Source organism: Canis lupus, chromosome 23, assembly GCF_048164855.1.
Source record: "Canis lupus baileyi chromosome 23, mCanLup2.hap1, whole genome shotgun sequence".
NCBI classification, from domain to species: Eukaryota; Metazoa; Chordata; class Mammalia; order Carnivora; family Canidae; genus Canis; species Canis lupus.
This window is the reverse complement of record NC_132860.1, coordinates 26,273,528-26,295,202: the sequence shown is the minus strand read 5'-3', so window position 1 is coordinate 26,295,202 and position 21,675 is coordinate 26,273,528. Positions and strand designations below refer to the sequence as shown.

The window sequence follows — 21,675 nt, the reverse complement described above, 5'->3', positions numbered from 1 at the left end:
TGCCGCTCCCCCTGCTTGTGCGCTCTTTGTCAAATAAATAAATAAAATCTTTTTTAAAAAATAAAATAAATGAAAATAAATAAAAATTCCACAAGTCAACTAAGGGACAGAAAACTCAATATAAAAGTGAAACGGACAATGACTCTTTATTTATTTATGTATTCATTCATTAGAGACAGAGACAGAGAGAGAGAGAGAGGGAGGCAGAGACACAAGCAGAGGGAGAAGCAGGCTCCATGCCGGGACCCCGATGCAGGACTTGATCCCGGGACTCCAAGATCAGGCCATGGGCCGAAGGCAGGCGCTAAACCGCTGAGCCACCCAGGGATCCTGAAACGGACAATGACTCTTATCAGAAGAAGAAAAACAAATGGTTCACAAAAACTAAAACTATACATAACAGGGGAACTGTAAGTTAAAGTGTGAAGGAAATGTCATTTTTCACTCATCACATTGGCAAAAATTAAGAAATTAGGGGCACTTGGGTGGCTCAGTCAGTTAAGCATCACACGCTTGGTTTGGGCTCTGGTCATGATCTCACGGTCTCAAAATCAAGCCTCAAGGTGGGCTCTGTGCACAGCAGGGAGTCTGCTTGAAAATTCTCTCCATCTGCTCCTCCCCCAACTCATGCTCTCTCTCTCTCTCAAAGAGAGAAATAAGCCTTTATAAAGAAATAAGTTAATATTCAGAGTTGGTGAAGGTATGAGACAATGGAGCCATTATTCCTCTGGTGGGAGTGCAGATAGGTCTAACCTCTTGGGAGAGCACCTGGGCCACATAATACACACACACCCACACACCCTTGGACACAGCTGTTGTACTCCAATGTAGGATAGGCTGAATGGCTACATATGTTATGGCACATCCACAAGATGGAATTCAATGCAATCCAAAGGAGGAGCCAGATAGGTATTTCCTAACATTGAAAATGTATGTCTGAAAGACTTCATAATGCTTCTTATAATCCAACAGATTTATTTTTTGTTTCTGTTTGTTTTGTTCCTAAGTGAGAGAAAAAGTTCAGACTGCAGTTTGCAAGCAGTTTTCACAAATGACACCTGTGGGAATGGGTTGGCTTTATTCTCGGTACATGGAAAGCCAAATGGAATATGATCATCACATCTTTTTTAAATTTTTTCTAGATGTGGCTTTGTAATCGTAATGATATCTGGATGTACTGTGTATGAATTTTGATTGGATAAATGCAAGAATTTGTTAATCATCTTGAGGCAAAATTACAGGTGTGGTTTTTTTTTAATATTTTATTTTTAAGTAATCTCTATACCCAAGTTGAGTTTCAAACTCACAACCGTGAGGTCAAGAGTGGCATGTTCCACAACTGAGACATCAGGCACCCTTATGGTTTATTTTTATGTTTCTCTTTATTATTTTTTTAAAGATTTTATTCTTTCATTCATGAGAGAGACAGAGACATAGGCAGAGGGAGAAGCAAGCTCCCTGAGGGGAGCCCGATGTGGGACTCCATCCCAGGATCATGGGATCATGACCTGAGCCAAAGGCAGACGCTCAACCACCAAGCTACCCAGGTGTCCCTTTATGCTTCTCTTTAAATAGTTGTTTATGTCTATAACCAATGGCTTACCAAAGATTATAAATTAGAAAATAAAAAGAACTAAAAATGAGGAGCACCTGGCTGGCTCAGTCAGGGGAGCATGAGACTCTTTTTTTTTTTTTTTTTTTTTAAGATTTTTATTTATTTATTCATGAGAGACAGAGAAAGGCAGAGACACAGGCGGAGGGAGAAGCAGGCTCCATGAAGGGAGCCCAACGTGGGACTCAATCCCGGGTCTCCAGGATCAGGCCCTGGGCTGAAGGTGGCGCTAAACTGCTGAGCCACTCGGGCTGCCCGAGACTCTTATTTTCTAAGAGGTCACATGAAAATGAAGGAGAGAAACACAAACTTCTTTGGCAGATGAGATACGGCAGAAGTAGGGTGGCAGGAAGTGGCAAGAGGGTCCTTCATAAGGAAGTTAAATCCTCAAGATGTTGAAGTATGTTTGGCTTCAGATGGGTTCAAGAAAAAAACCAGGCACAGCCCTAGAGGAAGCTTCCTCCCACAGTACTCACCTTCCTTCCCAGTGAAGGCAGGTGGCTGTGAAATTCCCAAGGCATTTGAAGGGACTAGGGACTGGAGGGGGTAGAGATACCAACTGGAAAGGCTTCAAGGGAAGGGACCATAGGAGAAGAAGGAGAAGGAGGAGACAGTTGGGAAGACATTGAGGGGCCTCCTCTACGGCCTCATTGAGGGGCCACCCTTTATTGAAGGGCCAGGGACAAAGGACAGAGTAATTCAGGCCCAGTTTTTACCTGCACCTCCCTCTATTCCTCCCAACTTTCTAAGATTTTAGGATGCTGACCTATGTGAAATGCAGCTGATTCAGTGTGATGCAGTTTTGAGGAGATATCTGATCCAGGTGAGGAGTATCCCCACCCATCTTCTTGTCAGAGGTATTCAGAGCCTAGTTCTTAACTTGAACACAGCAGTGAGGAGTGGTTTCAAAACTGAAACCAAAACCAGAAGCAGATGTCCCAGAAGAAGGAGAAATTCTTGAGCTGGAGGGGTATTTTGGGGGGGCGGGGGGATCATCAGCATATGGATGGAAGTGAATGGGGTCATCCAAAGAGTATGCAATGAAGAGGGGGCTTGTTGCAGCATCTGGAGAACTGTATTTCAGGGTGTCCTAGCCCAATCAGCTGAAGACCACCAGAGACAAACCCATAGTCCAACGAAGTCAGGTTTATTGACCCATGCTATGAGGAAGACAATACACCAGAGGAACCACAGGGTGTCCTACCAAACACAAAAGAGAGAGTCATCATAGGATTTGAGAGACATAGCAGTAGGTGAAATTTCAATGAAGCAATATTCTGATGGCTCAAAGCAAGAGAGAGCTATGTGTAAAGGGGCCAACACCCACTGCTACGTGGAGGCAGGGGCCTGTCTCCTTAGAAACAATAAAGTTTAAAAAGATGTGATTTCGGGGGATCCCTGGGGGATCTCTCTCTATATATATCATGAATAAATAAATAAAATCTTAAAAAAAAAAGATGTGATATCTTATGTTCAGAAATCCCTTATCTGAATCTCTGCATCTGGGTTGTAAATCTTGTCCATTTAGTGAGTTAGATACTCCAGGCAGAAGTTTCATTCTTACTTACAGAACTTCAAACAGCAAAATTCCTGATAGTCTATGATTTTTTATTTTTTTAAAAAAGATTTTATTTATTTATTCATGAGAATATACAGACAGAAGAGAGAGAGGCAGAGACACAGGCAGAGGGAGAAGCAGGCTCCATGCAGGGAGCCTGACGTGGGACTGGATCCCAGGTCTCCAGGATCAGGCCCTGGGCTGAAGGTGGCGCTAAACCCCTGAGCCACTCGGGCTGCCCAGTCTATGATTTTAAAAAACAAAGTTGCTCAGTGGGTAAGAAAGAGGTAGTTACCCAAAGGAGGGGATTGTTATGACATCTTTATAGCTGCAGTATGTCCTTGGGAAAAATAGTATCTCCTGTTAATTTTGCAGCTGACTTCTCTCTGTCTGTTATTCTGGCCTGTTAAATAGCAGGGTAGACTTTTACAGTCCCAACTAATGTTTAGGTTTCCAAAGCAAACAATGGAAGAGGAATCTGAATGAGTAGGCAGCAAGAAAATCTAAATTGTAAGTTTCATAAAGCGGGAGGGTGATTATTGGTGTTGAATTCTGCTAAAAGATCTGCTACTATCCAATACAGTAACAACCAGGTGATTTAAATTTTAATTCAAAGTGATAATTGCAGGACTGCCTTTCTGGCTAAGTCTGTAGAGCATCCGGCTCTTGATCGCAGAGCTTGAGTTTGAGTTCCACTTAGTTATAGATCACTTTAAAAAAAAAAAAAAAAAAAAAGGTGGGAGAGCCTGGCTGGCTCAGTCGGTGGAGCATGCAACTCTTGCATGGAGCCTGCTTCTCCCTCTGCCTGTGTCTCTGCCTCTCTCTTTCTCTCTCTGTCTCTCATGAATAAATAAATAAAATCTTTAAAAAAAATAAAGCTGTATTTAGTTAATTGTTTGGAGGGGGAGGAGCAGGGGAATAGGAAGAGAGAATTTTAAGCAGGCTCCCACTGAGCAGGAGGCAGGCTCTTACTACCTTGAGATCATGACCTGAGCCAAAAAATCAAGAGTCCCAGCCTCAACCCACTGAGCCACTCAGGCGCCCCGAAAAGTAATTTTTTTTAAAAAAGTAATTATATTAAACTTAAATTATTTTTAAATTAATTAAATAAAAATTGTTATTCCTCCATGGCACTTAGTCACATGTGGCACTTAGTGTTTGCGCTAGTTTGTGGCTACCATAGTCACAGGGCAGATACGGAGCATTCCCATCATCACAGAAAGTTCACTGACCAGCAGTGAGAGAAGTGGGAGTCCCCGACGGGGGTGACCCCTGAAGTGCAGTCTTCCAGGAGTGACGGGAGTGGAAGCCCTATGCGAGGTGCAGACAGTAGTGAGTAGTAGTCTTTCTAAAACCCAATCCTAAGCACTATTCTCCTATAACGGCTACTGTGTAACTCACGCGTGCCTGGAGCCCACAAGCCTCCGACCACTGGGCGCTCCTGCTTCACCGCATCTCCCTGCTCCCGCAAACCCTGGTCGCCAAACTCCATCCCCCAGCATGCCCCGAGCTGTCTTCAGCGACTCTGGCTCTTTTGGCTTCTGGGAAATGTAGTTTTTAAAGTGTTCCAACTCCAGAAGGGTTCTAGGCTTAAACTACGACTCCCATAAGGCAGCGCGCGGGTCTCGGCGGTCCACGGCACCGTGTCCGCCATGTCTGCCGTGACGGATATCACAGCTGACTACCGAGGTTTAGCGGAGCGGAGTGGGGGCTGAGATGCTGGAGTCCCCAGAAAAGAAGGATAGCAGCTGCGCGGGGCCTCTTCCTGCCACTTCTCAAATCTCCGCCGCTCTGCGGCTGCGGGGTTGCCTCACCCAGAGCGGGACGCATGGGGGCGCCAGGGAACCCTTGTGACCGGACTGCCACAAGCGCTAAGGAGGCGCGTCCTACTGAGAGCAGCCTAGGCCATTGGACGGCCCCTGGCGGCAGGCGCACGCGCAAAGGCTGGCCCTCGCGGCCCCTGTAAACACCGAAGAGCGCCTGCGCTAACGGAGCGTCTCGGGATCAACACGTGGGGGCGCCTCGGCGAAGAGAGCAGTGAAATAAGGGGTCGCCTAAAGGTTTTGCGTTCTTTCTGTTGTCCTTTTTATTATGGTTTATCAAGCACAGACCCCTTCATCACCTCCCTTATTTTGATCCTCGTAGCAGGGTGGTGGGTTTTGTGGGTGTTTTGGTGTAATGACATTCTACTAATTTCACTGCAGGGTTTTTACAAATGGGACAACAGGTCAGAGAAAGTCACACAGCCAGAGTCCTAGCATAATAGAGTGTGACAGGTGAGGGGGGTAGTGCTAAGGGGCTAGACTCTGGATGGGGAGGAGTGGGAGGACCTGGGGCTTCGTTTCAGAGCCTTGCAGGAATTGGACATTTGGGTGACCAGCTGGGGCCAGTGGCAGCTGGACTGGCTGGATGATGAGGAGAGGGAGTGATGCTCACTGAGTTGAGGCTGTAGGAGCCACTGTCCCTGCCAGGTGAGCAGCCAAGTGGTACCCCAGGCATAGCATCCCACCCACCAGCATCAGGCAGCTGCCCACACAGAGAAGTGAACGTTTCTCTGTCCCTTGTAGGGGTGGAGCTGGGCTCTTCCCAGCTGTTTCTCTCTGCAGTGCTTGCTCTTAGAGGTTCTGGGGATAGGTGCATGGAGGGCCTGGGAAACTCAGTTTTGCAGACGGAGCCTTCTCAGGTGAGCCATGAAAGGCAAATGTTTGTAGAACTAGACATCCAAGATTCTTCTCACTTTCAAGAATCTAGTTCTCTGGGAGAGAACTTACTTTAACACTTATCTGTTTTCAGCAGGGGCAACAGGCTAAAGGAGAAAAGGACTCTGTTAAGGACACACAAGGAGTTGAGGTAGAACTGAACTAGGATAGGGATCTTTCCATTACACTGCAGTGAGCAAACGTCTTCATCAAACATTTATTGAGTGTCTAATGTATACTCTGAGAACAACTACCTTGGGGTAGCAAACAGAAGCCAGGATTGCAGTCAGACCTGGCTTTTAATCAGTCTTCAAAGTGACTGTTACCCTGGGTGAGTCATAACCTCTGAGCCTCAAGTTGTCTGTAAAGTGGCAGTAGTAAGACTTATCCAGGGTGTAACTATGAATTAAATGAGCTATAAGCTGTTTAGCATATAGAACACCACCAGGCACATGGCACACGCTCAGTAAACATTAGCCACTGTTGTTACTCATCAGTGCAGGTTGAGAGCCAGGCAGGAGGAGAGAAGCTGCAGCCCTGGGTCTGCTCATCTCCAAGATACTTCCCCTTCATGCCCTGGGAGCCTGTGGTTCTGGAGGGGGTCGGGGGACGATGGGGACCCACATCCCCATTTCCTCCTCTGGCACTGAGAACCTGGCCGTGAACAAGAGCCTCAAAGAGTGTTTACACCTCCACATACAACATGATTCCCTTCCCTACAACCCAGGATCCAGAGTTAAGGTGATTCTTGCTCAAAGCTACACATTACATACAGCCCTGGACAGTCAGACCAGAACCAAACCCCACACTCTTAACTCCTTCAGAGTTTGGGGTCTTGCACAACCTTTCCTCCCTGACTGGCAGGGGCTTGACCTGTGTTTCCCTTGATCAAAGCAAGAACTGGAGGCCTAGGAGGGGCCTGGGCAGGCCTGACATCAGGTACCCTGCCCCCAGCCCAGCCTGTTAGATGATAGAGGCCTGATCCAGTGGTCATTTCAACTCTGGCCCAAGGCTCCACAGTGGAGGTCTCCTTCAAACCCCTTATTTAGAGAGGAGGAAAGAAAAACCCAGAGAGGCCAAGAACTCACCAAAAGCCCCACAGTAAGGTAGGAGTGAGTCTGGACCAGAACTCAGGTCTCCTGATATTATTAGATCAGGGCTCTGGCTGGCAATCAATTTGGAGCTGGTAGAGCTTGGCTCCATCTCTCCCTCCCAATGCCCCCTCAGCCCTGCTGGACCAGCCCCAACACTGCCACCTGGGTGGGCTCTGGTTGGGGAGCGTCAGGGTGGAGGTGGGTGCCTGGAGAGGGAAGGGGAGGCAGAGTAGAGGACCTGGTCAGAGACAAGCCCAGGGCTGACCTGGGGCAGGTGTGCCGGGGAAGCTCTTCTTGGTGTGGTGGCTGCTGCAGGATTCTAGGGCCGTTTTCATCAGTCTGAGGCAGCAGAGGATAAAAATACCATGGGAGCACACTCCTGGAGGAGGGGAGCAAAGCAGATTCAGGAATGAGTCACAGAACCCAGCCCTAAATTTAGAAGGTGCTGAAGGAGGCAACCTCCCCCAGGGGAGCACCGTGGAGATGCCCGCTGACCCAGGGCCCCAGGGACCCAGGGTGGGGGGCAGTGGCTGGCAGCAGCTGCCTGCACAGCCTTACCCTGTAATGAGAAAATAGACATTTTAAGTTGCTGCTTAGGCATTTTACTGTACGACAGCCCTGCTCACACCCAGGGTCTGGACGTTTAGATGAGGACCTCAACTTAGGATTCCCACCACAAATTCCTGCTTTGCTCTTCCTGGTCATTTAAAATGACCACTCAGAGTCGAGCCCATGAATAACCTAGTGACCTCAACCCTGACCACCTTATAAGTAATAGGTTCTTGCTAGCCTGCTCTCTGTCTCCTGCTTGCCAAAAAAAGGATGGAGGATTGCCCTTTCCCTGGCTCACTGGGCCCTTTCTGGGATCTGAAAGTAAATCTTGTGACCCAACTTCCTTTGTATGAGTATATTGAAACCATGCCTTCAATCAAAAGGGGCCCAGGGTTTTCACTTTCCCAGAGTGGGAATTCAGATCCCGAGGGAGCTACCAGGCAACCCTGTGTGGGTGGCTCATGCCTCCTCATTCAGCAGATCATAATCTACATATTCTTGACACACCAGCTCCAAGTTTTCTAACACATGCCCCATGAAAGCAGAGCCTATCCAAGGCCTGTTCTACCTATGGATTTTGACCCCAGAATGAACCACAAGCCAAGACAGACCCTTCAGCCCCATTCCCAGACAGAGTTCCTAGTTGATTGGGGAGTGGCAGGGTGGAGGTGGCCTTCCCCACATCAGCCCTTCCTGTGGTCCTGAGAACCAGCCCTTGGAGTGTGGACATCTCGGTTCTGTCCGGCCTGCTGCCTGGTCATAGCCAGGGTCCCCATGTCCTGCTGCTGTCCTAGTGTATAGCTATCAGACACTGCAGAGGCGGATCTGTGGATGCAAGGAGCTAATGTCATTGAGCAAAGGCCTCCCAAAGGAGACCAATCCAGGCCTTTGCCAGCTGTTTCGGGATGGGAGTGAAGATGGGAGACAAATTGTCATAGTGCTCACCTCTGCTTCATTCCCAACCCCCAGGCTCCAGATGAACCCAGGCAGCTTCTTTTCCTCATGTCAGAAGAGAGGGGCCTTCAGGTCAAGGAACAAAGGAACAAAGATGCAGGAAAGAGGTCATGCCTTGGGGAGAGATGTCAGACCTCAGGGGAAGGTGGAAGGGGGCTCAGGAGCTGTGGCACTTATTGAACACTCATTGCTTGCCAGGCACTGTGCTAAGAACGCCACATGCATGAACTCACTTCATCTCCATTGCAATGATGGAGACCCTACTAATCCACCCATTTTAGAAATAGGAGAACTGAGATGCAGAGGGGTTCAGTAACTTGTTCTCTGTTGCACAGTAAAAAGGTTTTAAGCCAGACAGCCTGGCTCCCTGGCTCCCTGGCTCAAGCTCTAAGCCATCATGCCAGACTGCTGAGCAGATATGTCACAGCATCTGCCCTGCTTCCTCTCCCATCCTCCCTCCTCACCCTCCAGTCCCTGCACCTAGTGCTCTGGGAGCTGCCCTCTGGACCTGTGGGGTCTTGCTGCCCAGGGTACCCCCAGGCTTGGGGGAAGGAGGAGCCCAATCATACCCCCACACCACGTAGGACTTCACAATATACAGAGCCCCGGTCCTGCCTCAGCCTGTCGGGGATGGGGAATTGTGTGCTATAACCACTTTGACAGGATAACAGGCCTACAAAGGTGCCCCGGGTAGGTAGAGTCTGGAGTAGAACCCTGGGGATACCCTCTATGGGAGGGCCCTAGACCCAGATGGCTGTGCCCACCTCTGCACACTGAGTCCCCTTCCTGAAGATGTCAATTGGGCACTGCCGCCTGCAGGAACCCAGTTCGATTGCTGGGTCAATGCAGCCTTCCAAATGCCCTGGAATTTCCTGCCAGAGGCTCCTGATCCATCTGTCTGACCCCAGGCCCTACCTGAGGCTCTGCGCTCAGGCCCACAGCAGTGGGGGTAGAGGCGCCCTTGTGTGTCTTCAGGAAGAACAAAGTTGTCTGGCCCTTCTACCAAGGTAAGGAATCCAGCACTGGGACAAGAGCCCCTTTCCTGGCAGCCCACACAACCTCCTTCTTTTGGTTTCTTCTTATTTTTTGATCTGAAAGCTGGGCCCTCAGCATCCTGACTCCGGATAGTTTCTACCTCCTGGGACTAGAGGGCCTCTGGGGAGCGCTTAGGATCACCCTTTGGATGGTGGGAAGGGGTTATGACTTTTCCTGAGTGGGGAGGCTCTTCTGATAGGCCTGCCTGGGGAACTGGGACCTGTCCAGGGACATAGCCTGGCCCATGTATAACATAACACACCCCTTCTGTCCCACACCCAGGGGACCTCCGCAAGGACACCAAGGATGGCTTCTGTTTCTTGCTGAGCCTTATTTTCTTCATCTGTCAAATGGAGCTCATGGTCCCAGTCTGGCCTTCTACCTAAAGTTATAAAAGTCAAATAAAATGAGTGTGGAGGATTCTTACTCTGGCCCAGCGCCTCTTCACAGAGAGGCTGTGTGTGTGTGTGTGTGTGTGTGTGTGTGTGTGTGAGCACACATGCATGCACATGTAACCACTGTGACTCCCTGGGTGCTGTCCGTGCATCCCTAGGCAGGCCAGGGACTGAGGTCTGGGGAGGACTAATGTGCCACTGGGCAGAGCTTCGAGGCTTTAGGCTGTGGTTGTGGCAGGGCCTCAGGTCACAGGTTGCCAGATGACGCAAATATTGGGGGCATACTTATGCTAAAAATGATTCTTTGCTAATCTGGAAATCAGATTTCACTAGGTGTCCTGTGTTTTATCTGGCAACTCTACTTCGGTGCTCTGGGTGACCTGGTGGGCCCCAGGGTGTGTCTCTGTGCCGGGCTGGCCAAGCAGGAGACTGAGATGCCGTGTGCTTGTGTGGGACTGTGACAGGACACTGGTGTGATGGTATGTGGCTATGACAGTGTCACCAGGAGAAGCCAGGATGTGGGTGATTGCCAGTAAGCTCTCTGTGACTCCCTCAGGCTCCAGCTGCTTCCTCAGGGCAGGGTTTGTTTGGGCTGTTTGCTTAGTGAGGCCCAGCAGGGGTAGAGACCCACCCTGGGCAAACACTTAGATCCGGCTCCAGGTGGGACTAGTATGCCTATTGCCTATTGCCACCTGCTGAGAGACTACTGTAAAGGAGGTTCCCTCTTAAGGCGGAGCCAGCCCTGGGGCCCTCAGAGCGCTCTGTCCTGGGCCCTTCCAGAGGGGCCTCTGGAACCACCTCTCTACTCAGCTGCTTCCTGGTGACATCACACAGGTCACTGGCCAGTCTTCTAGAACAGTGCCCCCAGGACACTCCCTCGTTGCCCTGGGCAACCTGAGAATTTCTCCACCAAACTGGCAGGCCAGGTTACCCCTAAGGAGGGGGTGGGGGGAGAAGGGGCCAGGGGGGGCCTTCTCCTCATTTCCCAGAGGGGAGATCGGGGCAGCCATCCGTCTGTCTGTCTGACTAGATGGTGAGTAGGAGGGAGCACCCATGAGCAAGTCAAGACTTGGGGGTCCCTCATTGTCCAGGAAACTGGGGAGGGTGGAGGGCTAGGCAGAGGTTGAATGTTAAAACAGAGAGAATGGTGACTGTTGCCAATATCACCCTCAGGGGAATGACAGGGGTGGCATATAATGGGGAGTAGGGATGAAGCCTTGGGTTAAGAGAAGGGAGACCTAGGTTCTTATCTCTGCTTTGTCCCTGCTAGCTGGGCCTTTGTTTCCCTGTCTTTACAGTGAGGGGCTGCGGACAGATGACATTAGTCTGAGGATCTTTATTTCTGATGGGGACACAGTGAGGGAATTTGAGGGGAGTGTTAGGGACCAGGTCATGGTCACTGACCCCTGTTCCAATTACTGTCAGAGAGCGGTGAGCAAAGTCCAGTGTGAATCTCCGAATAACCCACTGCTCCCATTCCAGGAATCATAGTCCTGAGGTCCTAGAGGTCCCCATAGGAGTTCTGACTTCTTTGTGACTCGGGGGTGTCCCTGTGCCTCTCAGGGCCTCAGCTGTTCTCTCTGGGAGGGGCATGTGTAAACCCCAGCACTTGCCCAGTGCCTGAGCTAATGATTCCTCATGTTCCCATGACACCTCTCAGTTTGCTAAGCACCTTCTCCTCATACAAGCTCCTGCCTTCCACACCCACTCTGACTCCTGCTCAGTGATACCCCATCCTGGGGGTTGGGATCCAGACAAGAGACAGACCTGGGCTGTGCCCTGGGGGCCCAAAGAAATACCTCAGTCCACTTCTGGTGGAGAGGGCCCTAGGGCTGGGATAGAGGGCTGCAAGTGGCAGAGCAGGAGATGCCTTGCCAACCTTTACTACTGTTTAATCTTTCATGAGAATCTTAACCACCATCATATCAAGATGTTAACACTTTTTTGTTGGAAACATGCCATTTTTGGACAGTATATCTCTCTACCTCCCCTCCCAGTTGCATTTTTGGTTATTTGGGGGTGAAACTGCTACATGTACAACTCTTTTCATTGCAATAATTCTCAGAGAGTAGGTTTTTTTCTTTCAGATGAAGAAACTGGATTAGAGAGGACCTGTCACCTGCCCCTGGTCACACAGTTAGGAAATAGTGTAGCTTGGATTGGACCCCAGGTCCACAGGCCCTTCACACTCTCAGGCTATGGGAAGCTGGGGTGGCCAAGTTCTAGAACTCCTCTCCAGACTCTTCCCCTAGGTACCCTCTCCCAGCCCTCTTGGGCTCACTGTTCTGCCCTTAGGCAGACAGGGCCGTCCTCTCTGGCTAAGGGGTATTTGGCAGTCATGTTTGGGAGGCTGTCATAAACCCCTGAGCCAAAGATGCCTGAATTTTGGGGGGCATAAGGGAGGAATTGCAAGGGCAAATGATGGGTGATCCTGCCCATCCACTGACTAGTTAGCCAGGCCTAGCCATCCAAGTAGGGGTAGTAGGCCACGTTCTTCTTCTGACTCAAGACCCAAAGATTCATTCTTAGTTAATCTACTTGGTTTCTGCCATCTGTACCTCCCTGAGTTTATGTCTCTCTGACTGGCAGCTGCCCGTTTGCCCTTGCTGCTGCCACCCCTGGACTGGGGGATGGGCATGAAAGGTTTACGGCCCGCCCTGGTGCCTGCTGTCTGCTGAAATGTTATTGGGGCCCTAGGAAGGCAGGATCCACCAGGCTGGTGTTCCCATCTCTTTTCTTTATGATAGATCCCGGAGGTTACAGTTCACAAAGGCGGCTCTGTGGACTCTTCTTTGGGTCTCCCACCAGCCTGGGTGTGAGGCTGTCAGATAAAACCACTGGGGCCGGGGGAGGGGCAGTGACCTGCGTAGAGCTGGGGTGTATACAGAGGAGTTACATAGCTGAGAACCGTAGCCCTGGCCTTCTGAGCTCAGAGCCAGCTCCCCTGCCACTCAGTCCCACACATTTAAAGAATTTGGATTAGAAGGGGTGGGAGTAATTATCTGACTATGCTACCCACATACTGGGGATCTAAGGTGATCACACCTCATGGGGACCTGCAACTCAGTTTACAGGATTTACTTTGCAGAATATCCCTTGAGGTCACCTGCCATCATGGCTCCATGCTCAGCCCCATTTGCTTGTAAAATTGGGCCTGATTCACAAAGTGCTTGGAGCAATAACCACTAATAGGAAGAAACACTTCTATCTGTGAACCCACTATGACAACTCCTCATCTTTCTCCAGCACCTTTAAGGAAAGCGATTCCATCCCAGAGCTCTAGGATGGTGAGCCTAGGAGGTTATACATTCTGATTCCTTCATTCTACAGATGGGACGCTAAGGCCCAGAGAGGATGGAGCAGAGCAGAGAAAGGAACCCTGGGGTGGGAGGAGGCTGAAACCTGGGTACTGTATAGGATGGCCATGTACTCACGGTGTGACACTGGGCAAGTTAGCTGCCTATCTATGTGAGCTCCCATGGGCCCCCCTGCCCCTCTGTGGTCAAGGGCCACTTGCTGGTGTGAGTGAACGCTCAGCCTTGGGCCATCTGCCACACTCATTCTGGCCCGGCTTCAGAGAAGTTGAACCATTGACCTCAGTTCTCTAAAAGTAGCTTCAGGCAGAGCTGGCACTAGGACCCAGGGGCCAGATGTCAGCCTCCCAGGCTGGAGGGGGTGGCTAGAGTGCTGGTGGAGGTATCTCCTTCCACCCCCCACCCCACCCCCACCCCCGTACCGCGGCTTTGGAGCTCTGGCCGGCTCTGCCAGCGGAGGGACAGAGGCTCTTGAAAACCTAGTCTAGTCCATGGGAGGTGTGTGGACAGGTGCTTGGGTGCTCAGGACAGGTGGTGGCAGACAATGGTCAGTGTCCTGGGCTGGAGGGGGTCCTGGTTAAAGCTCCCAGCCTCGAGTGACTGGAGAGATGTTGCCCAAGTCTAGTCAGTCTGTGAACCTTGAGGCTAGTGGGTTCTATCAACTTCCGCCCGGTTTGCGAACCTCACTGGGAACTGGGTTAGAAGTGTGTAGGCTTGACGTGCCTCGTGGTTGGTGGGGGATGCGAGCTTCGGCATCTCTGAGTTGCTTTTGATTGTGGCGGGGGTGTGTACCCCTGTTTGGGTCTCTGGAGTGCCGTGCGGGGGCGTCTCTGGGATGTCTAGGGAAAGCGTGCCCGTGTGTAAGTAGGTTGTTGCAGGGGTGTATAGCTGTGAGTATGGGAGGGGGGATGGAGAGAAGGGGCTCACAACTAACTTCCAGAATCCCTCCTCAAACACCTCAGGGCCCCTCCTCCCAAAGTCCACCCTCACTTGGCCCGTTTCGGCGCCGACCCCAACCGCGGGTTGAGGACCAGCGCTCCCCAGGCCAAGACCCCTCCCGGGGCGGGCGGGGGCGGGCGCTAGGACCCTGCGGGGCGGGGCGGGGCGGGGCTCCGAGCTCCGTCAGCTGCACCTCCGCAGCCTGGAAAATACCAAGCCCCGGGGAGCGGAGCCCCCGAGCCCCGAGCCTAGCCCCGAGGGAGGGAGAAGGGAGGGGGGAGAAGGGAGGGGGCGCGCGGGGCGGGGGGGCCCGGGGCGGGGCCCGGCGGCGGGACCCACTGCTCCTCCCCCCGGAGCCCCCGCGCGGCCCCGGTCGCCTGGGCAGCGGCGGCGGCGGCGGCGGCGGCGGCGCTCGCACCCCCGGCCCCGGCGGGCCCCGGCGCAGCTGCGGGCACAGGTGAGCGTCCGGCGGGGCGCCCCCCGCCCCCCGCCCCGCGCGCACCCCGCGCTGGCGCCGCTGCCGAGTTAGTTGAGCCGCTCGCGCCGGCCCGCGGGTCGCCTGGGGTCCTGGTCTCCGCTGGGTCCCCGAGAGCTCTGGCGGAACCCCGCTGCGGCCCCAGGGGGGTCCGGGGTCGCTCCCGGGGGTGCCCCGCCGCTGCCCTGTGCTAGTGCGCGCTCGCCAGGGGGCCCGTCTCTGCCCGCCTGGAACTCTCCATCCGCGCAGGACCCCGGACCGCCCCACCCGCGCCCCCAGCGCACTGACTCTCGTCCTCAAACCGGTCCTGCAGGTCCCAGGGAGGTGGCGTCAGCATCTGCAGCCGCGTCGACGTTGCCGGAGCCTCCGCGGAGGACCCAGGAGAGCCGGACCGGGACCAGGGCCCTGGGCCTCCCCATGGAGAAGTCCGCCGCCTCAACAGAGCCCCAGGGGCCTCGGCCAGTCCTGGGCCGCGACAGCGTCCAGGTGCCCGACGATCAGGACTTCCGCAGCTTCCGGTCAGAGTGTGAGGCCGAGGAGGGCTGGAATCTGACCTACAGCAAGGCCGGCGTGTCTGTGTGGGTGCAGGCTGTGGAGATGGATCGGACCCTGCACAAGATCAAGGTAGGGTTGCCCCGACCCACGTGCAGCCTCCACTGTGCCCTTCCTGCTTCCGTCAGGGAGTCTCCTGCTCCTCGCTGGGGCCACAGACACCTGGTTGTGCACCTGGACTCAGAAGGAGTCTCCTGCCAGGGACCAGGAGGAGGCACGGTTTGCGGTTTGCGGGGCAAACGCTCATCACGCAGATGGGCCAACTGAGGCCTGGAGAGGGGCGTGTGCCTCACTCTGGCTCCCTCAGCCCAGGCTTCTTCATGCCCTCGCCTGCTTCCTGGGAGGTGGGCTGCTGCCAGGCTTGTCTAGGAGAGCTGGCTCTTTCTGGGACGCTCTGCCCCTGCAAGTCTTCACCAGTCCCTGACTGCTGTTATCCCAGACAGGGAAACTGAGCCCTTCTTTCCCTAATTCCTGGTTCTGTCCCTACACTCTGCAGCCCTGGGTGCCAGGGGCCTGATTCCTTCCTGCCTGATGCCCTGCTCTTCCTTCTTCCTTCCCTGGCTACTCCCAGAGTCTCCTGCAGGGACTTAGGACTGTGGTTGGCAGAGCCTGAAAGTCAGGGCTTGGATGTCTCTTCTTTATGCAGGGCCAGGCTTGGGGAGGAGGGGGCCAAGGGAGGCCAGCAGGTGCAGGGCAGAGGCAGGTACATCTGCTCCCTCAGGACCTACAACCCCACTCCTCACAGCCCTGTGATTGTCCTCTTTGCCCATACAGGATGGGCTTAAGGTATGGGTCCCCAGGAGCCCACCTTGCCTGGGGGACTAGATGGGGCAGAGGCTGGTGAGGACTCTGGTCTAGAGGCCTCAATGGCTGCCCCCAACACATCTTGCATTGCTATGAGTGCCACATTTTGAGGGGAGCAGGTCTCCCTTCGATGGGCTCCTGGCAAAGGGTTGTGCCCTTCACCTCCCTTGCCTTTCCCTTGCTGTCTTTTTGCTGCCCTCCTCCTCCACATGGAGAAGTGTATTTCTGTTGGGGGGTGCGGGGGAGGGCACTGGACTCAGAGGGCACCTCTGCCCAGGACCTGCTCTCAGACTTAGCTCCGGCATCTTGACTTCACACCAGGGCTGGAGATGTCTGATTTTCCCTCTCTGACCCCGTGTCTTTCTGCTGCACTATATCCTCGTCATTTACAGTTTTGTCCGTCTGTCCCATATGGCCTTCTGGCTCACACTTTCTGCCTTCCCTTCTCCCTTGCTGTGAGTCTCTATCTGCATCCCAGCTGTCTATCTCTTTCTCTCTGGCTTTCCATGTGTGTCTCCCCGTCTGGGACTCTGTCCAGGCCTGAGGGCCCAGCGCTACGGGCTTCCTTGGTCCTGGCCTATGTCTGAGGCTGAGGAGCAGGGAAGCAGAGGGCAGCTAGTGGGTCCCAGCTTGGTGTTCTCTAGGGCAGAGATAGATCCTACCCCTCTTTGCATCCCTAGCATCGAACACAGATATAGCAGGGATGTTGATTGAATGAAGGATAGAAAGAAGGAAGGGACAAACTGAAAGGTAAGCAAGGTTGTTGCAAGAACAAGGTTATTTTCCAGACTGTAACCTGGGAAAGGTGTAAGGTTGTCCAGAAGCAGAAAGTCTGAGCTAAGTCCAGTATACTCCCACCCTCTGTGTCAATAGGGCGGAGCTGCCTCCTCCATCTGGCTTGGTTAATGAATAAACCCAGCCCAGTCTGGGACCAGAGCTGGTGGGTCTTAGGGCCAGACTGCCACAGTTCTGACCCTCTTGTGGTCAGCTCAGACCTGTCAAATGGCCTTTGGGAGAGGAGGGGACTTGGGAAAACTGGATGTTGTGGTCCCTAGCCAGGACCTGGATCCTCCTTCCCTCTCAGACTGAGAAGAGTTTGGAGGTGCCAAAAGGCCCTTTGCAATCCCTGTTTCATACTCCCTCTTAACTGGGGTGCAGGTGAGGACACTGAGACCCAGAGAAGGACAGGGGCCAGCCCAGAGCCACATAGCCAAGTCTTAGAAGAGCCAACTTGGAACCCAGATTTCTAGTCTTCCTAGCCTGTCTCTGTTCTGCTCCCCACAATGGAGGTAGAGTTTGGGACAGGAGGTGAGCAGAGCTGGGGCCTGGGATGGAGGCTGGGGCCTTTGCTATGGACATCCTAAGGGGCCAGCCGCCCACTCCTGATTCCCTCAGCTCAGCCCAGTGGGGCTCTGGGAAATGAGCAGAGGTCTCTGGGCTCTTTAGCCTTAGGTTCCAGGATTCCCAGGTTCCATGCAGTGAATCTCTTTTCTGGTAGGAGCCCCTACCCTGAGCCAAGCAGAGGCTGTGTCTCTCTCCACCTGCAAATTTACCCTCTGGCTAATCCTGGGCAGCAGTAGACTTGTCTTCATGCTACAAAGAAACTGAGGCCAAGAGTCACTTGCGTCAGATCACAGAGCAGTGGAGGCAGAAGTAGGACCCAGGCCAGCCTGGCTCCAGAGCACCTGCCCCACTCTGCTTGGGCTCACAGTTAGTCAAGATCATAGCATTTGACCCCATCAATGACTCTTTGAAGTACGTGGTGTTCTCATAGTCCCATTCCTGTTTGATAAATGAAAAAGCTGAGGTCCAGAAAGGGGAAATGGCTTGCCAAGGTCACAGCAGTTCTGAAGCCAGAGTCCCCAGGGATGATTGGGTCACTCCAGGCGGCCGGGACCCAACCACAGGTGTTTGTTGATCTTTTGCCCCCTTACCCCATCGTGCCCCAACCTGTCGTGGGCCTGCCCCCTGAGCTGGGAAAGTAGCCTGCCCCCAGGGCATGCCTTGTTCTCGTGATCCCAGGGTGAGGGTGGGGGTGGGGTTCCGCCTGTCTATCTGATTGGTTTCCTTCTCATCTCCCTTCCCCTAGATTTATCTTCTCCCTCTGCCTGTGTTGAGTGGACCCTGCAAGCCTCTGGAGCTCTCAGCTGGGCATTTGGAGCCAAGACAAAGGGAAGGGACTGCTGGAGGCCACCTCTGCCCTTTTCCTCCCAACTGGCCTCCAGCCTGGCCTGGCCTCTGGTCTGCATTGTGCCTTGGGCCCTGGAGAGGAGGCTAACACCATGTCCTGAGAGGGCAGGCCTTGTCTCAGAGGCACATGCTGAACACAGATCTTGGGTCCAAGGCAGAAAGCAAACCTAGGTCTGTCAATGCCCAGGCCAGTGTCTGGGTATATGAGAAATACAAAATGGGAGGTGGGGGGGGGGGGGGCGGGCAATGCAAAATTAATCAGGGCCAGCTCGGGCCCAGTCCTGGTGGTATCCTCTTCTGTGTATGCCCTGCCCTTCTCTGGGCTGTGTCTCTGTCTGTGTCATGGGCTATAGGAGCCTCTGAGCTCAACACCTGTGTTGGGGCCCATGGGAGAGAAATGAGGAATGAAGGGACAGAAAGCAGGACGTGACATGGCCTGCCAAGCCCTTCCCTGGATCCTCATGTGCTCAGGCTCTCTGATGTTGCAGCCTGCTGAGCATAGTGCTTGGCTAGCCATGTGAGAGCCAGAGGAGACCTAGCCCTGTCCTCAGAAGTTTCCAGACCCTGGTGAAGAGAGGAATGACCCTGGTGAAGAGAGGAATGACAATTCCAGGTGACCCCTGCCTATTACACGGGGCAGATGTTCATAGGCAGACCACAGAAGCAGGGGCGGGGCCTTGAGGGGCTTGGTGGCTAGAGCAGGGGTGGGAGGTCTCTTGGGGGAGTGTGGCTGAGAACCTGAGGTTCCTCTTGCTACAGGAAGCTGGGCAGTGGGGACCTGTCTTCTCTGACTTCCTGTCTTACTGCTCCTCCCCTTCTGCTTTGGAGAAAGCTCCACCGCCCCTCCCTTCCCTATCTCACTGTCCCCTTGCTCCCACATCACAAGGCACCCCCACCCCCACCCCAGGTTTCAAGCTTTCAAGTCTGTTCCAAGTACCTCATTAGCTCCCCGTATAAAATGTGGGATTATCTTATGGATCCCTAAGGTCCCTTCTCTTAACAGTCTTAACACTCTTAACAGACTCAAGAGGGTCTTGGAGAATATGGGGGCAGGCGCAGATGTTTTCTTTCTGGCTTCCCATTGAGTCTTCACAGCTGTGTTGTGGTGTGGGTCTTATTAACACCATTGAACAGATGTGGAAACTGAGGCTCAGAGCAGGAACTCACTTGTGCAAGGGAAAAACAGAGGGGGCTAAGGTGCAGGATCAGAATTCAGATGTTTGGGTCTCCAAAGCTGAGCTCTCTCTGCTCTCTTGGGCTTGCTTACAAGCACCATTGGGCCCTTTTGTCTTCAGGACCCCATGGCTCCCAACATACCCCGCTCTCCTGCCTCAATCTCCCTGTGCAGTGTCATTGTGGGAGGGCACCCAACTAAGCAAGAGCCCAGGTCCTCGGCGTGACCTTAGAGGTCACTTCAACTTTCTGAGACAGTCTTATCTGTGGTGGCAAGAATGTGGGTTAATCTGGTTTTAGGGTTTTAGACTCAGTGAGTTCAGGTTCAGGCTGGGACTCTGCCCATCTGGGGCTCAGTTTCCCCATCTCTACAGGAAACTGCTGGGCAGGTGGTTTGTAGAGGCCATTTGGGCCTTAGACCATGATTAGAGGGGTCTATACTGCTGGACACAGAGTAAGAAAGCAAAGGCCTGGCTACTCTGTGCCATCAGAGAGCTCTCTAGATGGGGCACTTGAATCCAGGGTTTGGACCTGAGGACCTGCCCTGGCTGGCTCTAGCTCTGACTTGGCATGGGGGCCACTGGAGGAAGGAGCTCCAGAGCTGTCCTCAGCAAATAGGCTCCCGGAAAGCATGACTCCAGAGCCAGGGTCAGGATCTTCAGGTGGGGGAAGTTCAGAGAAGGGCAAGGTCAGAGGTGATTGGAAACTTCAGGGGAGTCTTAACTGGAGGAGGTGTCTGGGCAAGGCTGAAGCAGTATGGGAGAGAGAGCACATGGTCCAGAGTCCCGGCCACGTGGCCCTGAGCAGGTTGCTACCACCAGCGAGGCTTTAGCTTCCTCATGTATCAGATGAGGATAGTAGTGCCACCTGCCTGTCTGGGTACTTCATTCATTTGTTCGCCAATTCAGTGAACATTCACTGATAGCCTCTCTGCCTGGCCTGTGCAGAGGTTAGGGACACAGAGGGGAATCAAGGCCCAGTGCTGCTTTTAAGGAGGTCCCTCGGGATTGGGCAGACACTTATTGCAGGAGCTATGGAGACGCAGCAGGGGCCTCTGAACTGGCCTTGGGGGCCAGGGAAGCCTTCCTGGAATGCTCAGGTGATACCTCTGAAATTGGGTGGAGAATGAGATGTACAAGTTCGATAGCATTGGGAGCATTCCCTACAGAGGAGCAGCCGTGTGAGGCCCGAAGGGGAACTAGAGCAGTGTATTAGGAGATTGGCAGGTGGTTTCCTAGGGAGCTTGGAACTCCGGAGGGGTGTGTGGGGGTGGTTGGAGGTGATTAGAGAGCTGGACTCAGGCCCTAGGACGTGCATCCTGAGGTACCAGGGGAGGGTTTTCAGTAAAGCAAGTAGGAGAAGGATGCTGTATTTGTGTGGACAGAGATGCTGAGGCCCCTGCTAAAACAGAGGCTGTGGAGAAGGCATCCAGAAAGCTTTAGGAGGGATAAATGGATGGGACTTGGCAGCTTTAGCATAACCCTCTGCAATGTGTTGTGCAGGCTGGGGTGTGAGATGGTGTGGATGTGCAGCCCCCTTGCTGCCTGCCTTGGGGATGAGGAACCTTGTGAGTGAGATGAAAGTGGGTGTCCCCCAGGGGCCAGAAGAGCCCTCAGTCCCCGGGCTGGCTCTGTATGTCCACGCCCATCTCCCCAGGCTCTGGCTTTTAAACTTTAACGAGCCCCAGCTCAGTTTCCAGCCGAGAGTCTTTAAAGTTTCAGGAGATGAGAGAAAGGAGGGAGTCCTGGAGACAGATGGGTTTTCTTTCTTCTCCTGCTCTCCATGCCTGGCTGGGCCACCTGGAGCCAGGGCTGTGGGCACAATGACTCCAGAAGCCTGGCAGTGTTTGGTGATCTGGGATCTTGATTGGGCCACTCCAGCCTGTTCCTGAGGGACCAATGGCCACAGGCCTGGCAACCAGGTTGCCACAGTAAAAGACAGGCTAGAAACCTTATTCCAGCCGCAACCCTTTACCTTCACCTCTGACCACCAGCAGCTGGGAGGAAGGCTGTTCAGAGCAGGTATTAGGCTGGATGGGGCCCCTACTCCTCTTGGGGTTTCACTTTTTCCCCTCCAATGTGCTTGGGCTGCCCTCCATGTTCTGGGACCCTGGACCTTCAGAAACACAGATGGTGAAAGAAGGTGGCAGGCCCCGGACTTAGTGCTGGATCCTATGCCAAATACTGGCTCCTCTCACCTGTCATGAGAGAGTGTGGGGTAGGTGGCACAGGGCAGCTGGAGCTAATCTCTGAGGCTTTAGCCTAACACACTGGCCTCCCTGCCTTTCAGCCTGGGCTCCTGGAAGGCAGATACTTGGTACCTCTGATGT

The 21,675-nt window shown here is 53.3% G+C and overlaps 1 protein-coding gene and 2 long non-coding RNA genes across 6 annotated transcripts in view; 1 reads left to right on the top strand and 2 right to left on the bottom strand.

The window, feature by feature from the left end:
• Positions 1 to 121: 121 nt before the first annotated feature.
• Positions 122 to 5,109, bottom strand: LOC140614967 (uncharacterized). Its single transcript, XR_012015661.1, has 2 exons — positions 4,572 to 5,109; positions 122 to 330 (listed from the first exon to the last, which is right to left on the bottom strand). It is a non-coding gene; the product is annotated as an uncharacterized lncRNA (long non-coding RNA).
• Positions 5,110 to 5,220: 111 nt separating this feature from the next.
• LOC140614968 (uncharacterized) lies at positions 5,221 to 10,820 on the bottom strand. Of its 3 annotated transcripts, XR_012015664.1 has the most exons (6): positions 10,531 to 10,817; positions 9,767 to 9,886; positions 9,385 to 9,468; positions 8,461 to 8,535; positions 7,229 to 7,342; positions 5,223 to 5,976 (listed from the first exon to the last, which is right to left on the bottom strand). It is a non-coding gene; the product is annotated as an uncharacterized lncRNA (long non-coding RNA). The 3 variants fall into 3 exon arrangements; XR_012015663.1 differs by having other exon boundaries at positions 5,221 to 5,976; positions 9,385 to 9,886; positions 10,531 to 10,820; XR_012015662.1 differs by lacking the exon at positions 9,385 to 9,468 and having other exon boundaries at positions 5,228 to 5,976; positions 10,531 to 10,808.
• STARD10 (StAR related lipid transfer domain containing 10) overlaps positions 10,782 to 21,675 on the top strand; it is a 27,372-nt gene continuing 16,478 nt past the window's right edge. The window contains exons 1-2 of one of the 2 annotated variants that reach the window (XM_072794518.1): positions 10,782 to 10,932; positions 14,941 to 15,251. In XM_072794518.1, coding sequence (XP_072650619.1) covers positions 15,045 to 15,251 — 207 coding nt within the window. In that variant the 5' untranslated portion in view covers positions 10,782 to 10,932; positions 14,941 to 15,044. Of the gene's footprint in view, positions 10,933 to 14,470; positions 14,610 to 14,940; positions 15,252 to 21,675 lie in introns of those variants that run through there. The other variant, XM_072794519.1, reaches the window with a different exon arrangement.